This window comes from Branchiostoma floridae, chromosome 6 (genome assembly GCF_000003815.2).
Source record: "Branchiostoma floridae strain S238N-H82 chromosome 6, Bfl_VNyyK, whole genome shotgun sequence".
NCBI classification, from domain to species: domain Eukaryota; kingdom Metazoa; phylum Chordata; class Leptocardii; order Amphioxiformes; family Branchiostomatidae; genus Branchiostoma; species Branchiostoma floridae.
The window spans coordinates 7,664,402-7,672,286 of NC_049984.1; the positions used below are offsets into that span (position 1 = coordinate 7,664,402).

Consider the following 7,885-nt stretch of genomic DNA (forward strand, 5'->3'; position numbering starts at 1 on the left):
GATTATAATATACAATGCATCTTACCCAGGTGGTCATTCCCCTAGATGAAAACCTGGCAATCTTGTCCTCAAAGTCGATTCCGCCCACCCCAATAACGTCCATCTGATCCGCCGGGTTGTTCAGGGTCCTGTGGCGTACAAGGACACATAATAAACAAGTTAGTCTTACTACGACACAGTTAATTGCTTACGTGTAAATTAACGGCTGAATTGCAATCATTGGCTGGTGACTGATGTGCATACAAAGCATGTACTCCCGATAGCTTGGGGAAATATTTCATGGGCAGTATTTTTATTTCCCTGGTGGCGGGAAGAGCAGCGTGATGACGGCATGTTTGACAAGACTTTGGGACACCCACAGATCCGTGAAGCACTCACGGATACAACATTAGTGAGCATACTACAGATGAATTATTGAAAAAAAAGTACAGGTACAGTGTTCGTGGGATTTGCTTCTATCAATTTGCTGTCAAAAGCAATTGGAAATTGGAAAACTCCAGATGTAAAATATGTTCTGGTCTGTAATTACCAGAGGAATACAATAATGCAAATCGAGAATTAATCCGGTAACTGTTGCTTGATTTACTTTGTATTAAGACCATGTTGATTCCATTATATGGATGACATTTCATTCGTCTATGAATCATGAAGAATGGATGTGAACAAAAAAGTCTTATACCTAACAGTTCATAGTCATACAAAAGGCCACAACATTTCATTCAATTTATTGGTTCTCAAATTTCAGAAGAATAACTGCACAACTAAGGAATCAACATGAAACAGAGCTTGAGGACCAGGAGTACGTTTTTTGGCTTGGTGCATTTATAAGAGAGCAATATAGTCGGACATGGGAAAGAAACGAACCAAATCCAATCAGCCTATACTACCCAGTGTGGGACCCAACAAGCTACAAGTGGCTCGCCACCTGCTCAACACTTCACACTGTTGCAAGTCTCTCGAGTAGCCTGCTAATTCATCCTGATGACTTTTTAACACACCTGATCAAATCTCAGGCAATAGGCAATCAGGTTTTAGTTGAGTAGCTCCATCAATCTGTGCTGTATCATTACAAACAGGTCACAAAATTAACCAACTGCATCTGTTGTCCATCTCTGTTTAATGGTAAATTGAAGAACAAGTCTTATTATATTTCAGCCATACCATAGGTATGGTGAAATATATTGTATTCGTAATGTTTCTTTCTCCTGTCAAATCTTCAAATTGATTCATCTCCGTCGTTCCTGAACCGAATGGCCTGAAATTTGGCACAAGGGTAGAGTGGGCCAATACCTTGATGCTTTTTTTTCATTTTTTCCATATCTGCCTTTAAAATGATTTTATTCATGTTTTTTGCAATTTTTATGTATATTTTGCCCCCCTGTACCCTGGTATTACAGCCGAATGACCTGAAATTTGGTACAGAGGTGCCTTGATCATATGTCCACAAAGATCCAATAACAGTTTTGGCATACGGTACAACAAAATGCTTAATTTTGACATTTTTTGCCCAAAAAATGACATTTTTGGCTTCTATACCCTCATTTTACAACCAAATGATTTGGAATTTGTAATAGAAGTGCAATTTACATATGCGCACATGGGTTCAATAACTTTTTGGGCATACAGTACAACAAAATGCTTAATTTTGGGATTTTTTGGCCATTGTTTGACCAAAACCATACGCTTTTGGCTGCTGTTCCCTGGTCTTATAACCAAATGACCTAAATTTTGGTCAATAGGTGCACTAGATATTCATTCAAATGACCCATGTATGATTTCTGGCATAAACCACTTCAAAATGATATATTTGGGGATTTTTTGGGTAATTTTCCACTGGCCAGAGGGTCAACGACCTCAAGGTCGTTGACCTCTCCCACCTGAAGACAGCATGTGTCTATATATACTAGTGTCTATATATACTTGTAACTTGATTAAAGAGGGAACAAATCACGTAGCCTGAGTCGACATCCCGAAGGGTATTGGCAGCCAATCAGTGAGCCTGGTGTTATCTGGAAGAGTCCATTCTGGCACGGAGGGGGAACATTTTCTTTTTGAATTCATCTTTGGACTGTTGATTACATAAAGTCTCTCAGTGGGAGTATTTTTGAACTAGTCTATTTTGCAATTTTACATTGGGTGTACGGGAAGATTCCATTCTTGCACGGAGGGGGTATTTAAAAAATCTTTTATGGACTTTGGTGATTTGATATGTCAAAGTGTTTCAGGGTGATTATTTTTTGACTGGTGTATTTTGTAATTTTACGTAGGTTGTGCTGGAAGAGTCCATTCTTACATGGAGGGGGATTTTTAAAATCCATTTTTGGGACTTTGGTGATTACTCCAAGTCCAATTTTAGCGGATGTATTTTTGGATAGGGGCATCGCAAGAAGAGTCCATTCTTGCATGGGGATGTTTTCAAATTTAGTTTTAAAGGGGTGATGATTCAATATTCCATTTTTAGCGGAAGTGTTTTTGGACTTGTCTATTTTACCTTTTCATGCCTTTTTTGCCTAGTTCAACTTTGTACTGGGTTGTTAATTAAATCAAAATGCCATGTTTTCAGTGGGAGTATTTCGAGACTGGTCTATTGCGCAAATTCACATGGGGTGCACTGGCAGAATCCATTCTTGCACTGGGAATTTTGTAAAATTCATTTTTGGGTGTCATTAAGTGTCATTAGTAGAATTGACGTTTAAACAAAAGTGTTCCATTTTTGCACATGGGTGATTTTGGAATAGTCTATTGTTGCATGGGGGAGGGAGATGGCTGAAATATGCTGTATTTGCTCTCAAGCAAATGTCGGCTTTTCTAGTTCATCTATATATATCGGAATCATTGACTTGAAATGCCATTTTCTTCAATGATGTACATGTAGAGAAATAGTGTTGTCGCGTGGCGCAATCGGCAAGGTGTTCGATTCAAAATCCAGAGGTTCTGGGTTTGAATCCGTTGATGTGTCACCGATCTTGTGCCCTTAGCTTGGGAAGAGACTTTCCTCACTTCACATTAAAATGAGTACCTAGCTTCAGTTAGGGCTGTTCCTCGGATAAGACATTAGATGGAGGTCCAGAAATATAAAGAAATACATATCAAAGAAAACTGATCAACTGTGACAAATGTCCGACAGTTTTTTTTAAACTTTGCCTACTCTTCTAGACAAATTTCTTTTAGAGTTATTTAGACCTATCTAACACTGACAACTGAGTCTAATCAACTATGCTACTTTTGAAATACTGATACATACTTTTAATTAACTAAGCTGTGTTCGTAATCTTATCATTGGTTTGCCTAGCTGAACTTGCTTCAGAAGAGGGCAATAGCATAGGAAACATGCAGACCCCTTAGATACCCTGAGCAACAAGGTGGGGAAGGCAATTTAGAGAGGGATGTGATCTGAATGTTGATTGGCTGTAAAATTTCCTTGATGCCAAGTTTTCAATAAGTTCCACCAATCAATATGGTGCTTTCTCGTGTGTGTCGATCATGGATGGACCTTGTTGCCTTGCATAAACTGTATCACCTCTGTACAAGGAGTCATGGAAACTGTTGGGTGATATTACTCTTCAACAGATATTCTTAGAAATACATCAGCATTAGATAACCGAATTAATCAATGTCAGATTTCTTTGTCATGACTACTGTTACTGTCATGCTTGCGACATCAGAGATAAAATGGACAAAATTCTGCTTTCGCACACAAAAACATCTAGAACTATGAGACATCATTACTACAATAATCATGATAATTATGATCATGATTGTTAGTAAATTAGGCAAAAATAAGTGTCAGGTCCTTCAAGTCACACATTTTTTATAAACATACCAAAATTTTTCTCTACTTTATGAGCATACTGTGAAAGACGAAATGTTTGCTGTGATTTCATGATTATGGTTTTCAAGGTGACCTTCTCATCGCAAACTTAAAAGTGCCAATATTTTTTTTATTCTGTCTTCTGCCTGTCTACCACCTTAGTTCAACTGCAGACTTAAATCCACTTAATTTTCTCCCTACTGCAAAATATATATTTCCCCTTTTACAGTACACGTCAAATTTTCTCCTTCCCCTTATGAAACAGTGCGTGTCTCATCTTCAGTATACTTCCCTACCGCCGACATTACCAAATCATTCTGAGCAAGTAGGCAGGACAAAGGCGCCATTACCAATATTACCCCTACCAGACCGTCCATTTGGGGAGATGTAGAGTGCATATCTGGGGGCAGGGTGTGTGTGTGTGCACTAACGCTCACACCTTCTCGTTTTAAATTAAAGATGGCAGCCACAATACACACCCCAAGCCTCACCTTTTGCTTTGGCAGATTCAAGGGTCACAATTCATTCTCCCTAATCCGGGCCAAATTAAGTTACATCCTTTTGAAGGATTTCTAAGGTTTTACCGATGCGGCCGGCTCAATGGCATTAGCGAGGCGCTATTAGAATGACAATGTCCGACTCAGATACAATTTCCACAGCCCAGCTGAGAGCTGGTGCTGTGCCAAATGAAATGCCTGGCGTATTTTCTTTATTGTAGATTAGATGGGGATCCTCTGTTCCTCACTAAATGGAGTCAGTCTTTTGACACATGATTTAAAACAATACTGGAAGCCTTTGCATTGCCTGGTGACCCATCAAGAGGTGTGAGTGGGGAAGGAAAATGCAAAGAGAGAATTTTTTTACAAACTGAGGGGAATACCATAGAAAAGTAATAAAAAAGATTATATATATCGGCGCTCGAAATGCTTTATCAGCCAGTCTACCAAGGTGGCAACCTGAGTCAAAAGCCATGTTGCGCCACTAACATTTCAGGTTGCCCACTTCCAAGTTATTACTTTCTTCAAATCAGCTACTTATCAATTAATTTTTCTTCCAGCTACATGTAACTAAGGCCACACCAATTTAATTTCTTGGTTCACGGATTCGCTCGCTCCTATTTTTTGGGGAAAAAAATAAAAATAAAAATTACCGCTCATCAAATTTTCACCATTAATGAAACCATTCACCAACTTTCTGGTGTAGCAAACATAAAAACTGACACTACTTTTGTAATTTTCAACAAACAGGTGTTGTTACTGTACAGTAATGGTGTTTTTGTACTTTTTTCAAGCTGAAAACTTTTTTTTCTTAATGTTTGGGAGTAGCCCTTACCTTTACCCGAACCATTTTACAATTTTTATTTTTATTTTTATTTCGCCCTCTCGCTCCATATTTTTTATGAAAAAATCCGTGAACCAAGAAATTAAATTGGTGTGGCCTAAGTGTATGTTTTATCTTTTTTTTCCTTTTTCCTATGTGAAATTCTATGCCTTTTCATCCTTGCAACTGACATATGATCAGTATAAAAAATGAAAAAAAAGAAAGAATTTGAGCTTTCATGAATAAATAAAGGTTCAAACAAATCAAACAAACAAACTTTTCTCATGCAGACTAGAGATTTATAGAGTTGAATCTAAGTTACGTGGGTGGGTTATAAAAAGTAGAATGTACCAGTTTCGTTTTATCGAGATTATAAACAATTCCTTTTATTCCTAATCCTATGTGAATATTATGCACTTGCAACTGAGATATGAGTTGCAATCCAACTTTTTAGACATGCAGTGTCTGGATACTAGTAACTGCCAAAAGTATTGGTCCTATACATATATTTTACCCAACTAAAGCCATAGAGGTATAACTATACATTTTCCAAACAACAAGCAGAGATGTACTTTAAATGATTCAAAAACTTCTTGAATATATTACATTTAAATGTACCAAACCGCAGGAAAAAAGATACTGGTGGCAAAACCAGCTGCAATCATGCAGGTACATGTGATAACTCCTGTTACAGCCGCAGGTGGTCTACCAACACAGGCCTGCGGTACCAGTTATCCCTAATGGAAAAGTAAAGTGGTACCGGCAACCAAAGGCCCCTCAATCCAACATCACCAATATCAATGAGCATCCAATTACAGTCATCCACTCCACGAAAATCCTTCCAGCAAAAAAAAAAGGAGGCCATCTATTTTGGGATGAGAGCTTTTCATCAGTAAAATGGTTAACAAGTGCATTTTGTACATATGAAATGAAATTCATCGCGAGCAACAGTGTAAAAAATAACTTTATGCCACCTTACTATGCAGATTTCACTCCTTACCCATAGTGCTTTGCAACCCTTCCAGTCCCAGACAACATTAACAGTAATGACGACGTATGGCAACACTGAGAGATGTGTATAATGGAAATCGTACAAATTTAGATCAAAGATCCTGCCACATCATGTACTGGCAGGAGTAGGGGTTCATCCAGGTGTGTGCTGGCAAAATTTTGTCTCAATTCAAAAGGCATTCAGATTTTACTACGTTGGGTGAAAGGTTGACGACCTCTCCTCAATTGTTTAAAAACAATTTGCCAGTGACACAGGGCTGTTTCCAGCTTTTACTTTTTTCCATCCCAATCTTTGTGAGGGAAAACAAAGCTAAGCTTACACAAATACATTTTCATCAATTTCATGTTATGAAGTTCAGGTTTGGGATTTTTTTTTTTTCATTTTCAAGTCAAGTATATTTCCATTAAGGGATGTTGGGACAGGTCCTGGAGACAGCCTTGCCATTACAGCTAGGAAAGTTGTCCCACTAAAGAAGAAACGAGGATGGTGTCTTACCCATACAGTGGTCCATCATTACCAATGGCTGAGACCATGATGACTTTGTTGGCCGTGAGCTCCCAGACTTTGTCCACAAACGGATGGTCCATGAAGTCAGGCCCGCCGATACTGAGGTTCAACACGTTGATCTTCTTCAGTATGGCATAGTTGAAGGCATCGAGGAACCATGATGTATATGAAACCTGGGGAGGGGGATAATGAACAGACAATGAATGATGATGATGATCCACTGTGTTTTGCAGCTCAGTATGGCTGTTAAAATAACTTCTGGCTACAATTAGCCTTTCCTCCTTTCATTCCACCCTGTCTTCTTCCCTATGAAGTGCCGTAGCTCTCTGGGTTTCTTTGCAGTTCTGAGATTTACCAACCCTTTGTTTTTGAGATCTGTCCTCAGGAACACTTAGTAGGTTTGTGTAATGTCTTCCTTTTCTTGCCCTTTACATATACCTGCTGCATCTCACTATGGCAAAGAGTGAAAGACTATGCATTTTGTGCAGGAGTGTGAATGGTTAATGAATGATGAATGAACCTAATTGGTGTAATGTACAATGTATGGCAACAATTATCCACCAACAATACTGCAAGTCAAAGCATTCATATTCACAGTATGTGTGTTACATTATGGTCATGCATGGATGATTTTGTCTCAGATCTAGAATGAAATAAATGAAACTGACCTACATGTAGGTAGGCAGATACAGGAATTAGACATGATTTGATAACGATACATGGAAAATGTCCGTCTGCAAACCAGACATACAAAGAAGATACAATTTTCATCATGTGACTCCAAAAACATGAACATGATTGACAGGAATGTGCAATTCTAAAGTTCACATTGCTTTTCCTCATAGCTTATGCCATATTTCATACATCTTGAGATGAAACGAGGATGTTACTCTTATAGCCTTCTGGCAAAGGTCTAAAGGTGTTAATGGTCTGATTATGCAAACATTTCCCTTGAACTTGAAGCAAGCTCAACTATGTACATCTAGTTACAAACTTTGCTGTTAAAAAATAGCTTCAGAGACTAACATAGCATTATGGACAATCTTGCTTGCCATCATTATGGCTATTCTTATTACAGGTACACTCCATTGACCTTGCCATGAGCGAGAGAGCCTTGGGTAGCATTATTACCTATAAATATCCACTATCTTTCGAAACTGTTAAGTTGTAACTGTAAATGTGATCTAATGCAAAGTTACAGTACAACCGGTAATACCGTTCCCAGAGCACGACAA

The 7,885-nt window shown here is 38.4% G+C and overlaps 1 protein-coding gene across 5 annotated transcripts in view; it reads right to left on the reverse strand.

The window, feature by feature from the left end:
• The window catches only part of LOC118417031 (membrane-bound transcription factor site-1 protease-like), a 99,353-nt gene that overhangs the window by 21,149 nt on the left and 70,319 nt on the right, over window positions 1-7,885 (reverse strand). For all 5 annotated transcript variants that reach the window (XM_035822377.1, XM_035822382.1, XM_035822380.1 and 2 more), the window contains 2 exons: window positions 6,639-6,823; window positions 26-128 (listed from right to left, as the gene is read on the reverse strand). In XM_035822377.1, the coding sequence (XP_035678270.1) occupies window positions 26-128; window positions 6,639-6,823 (288 nt within the window). The remainder of the gene's footprint in view (window positions 1-25; window positions 129-6,638; window positions 6,824-7,885) is intronic.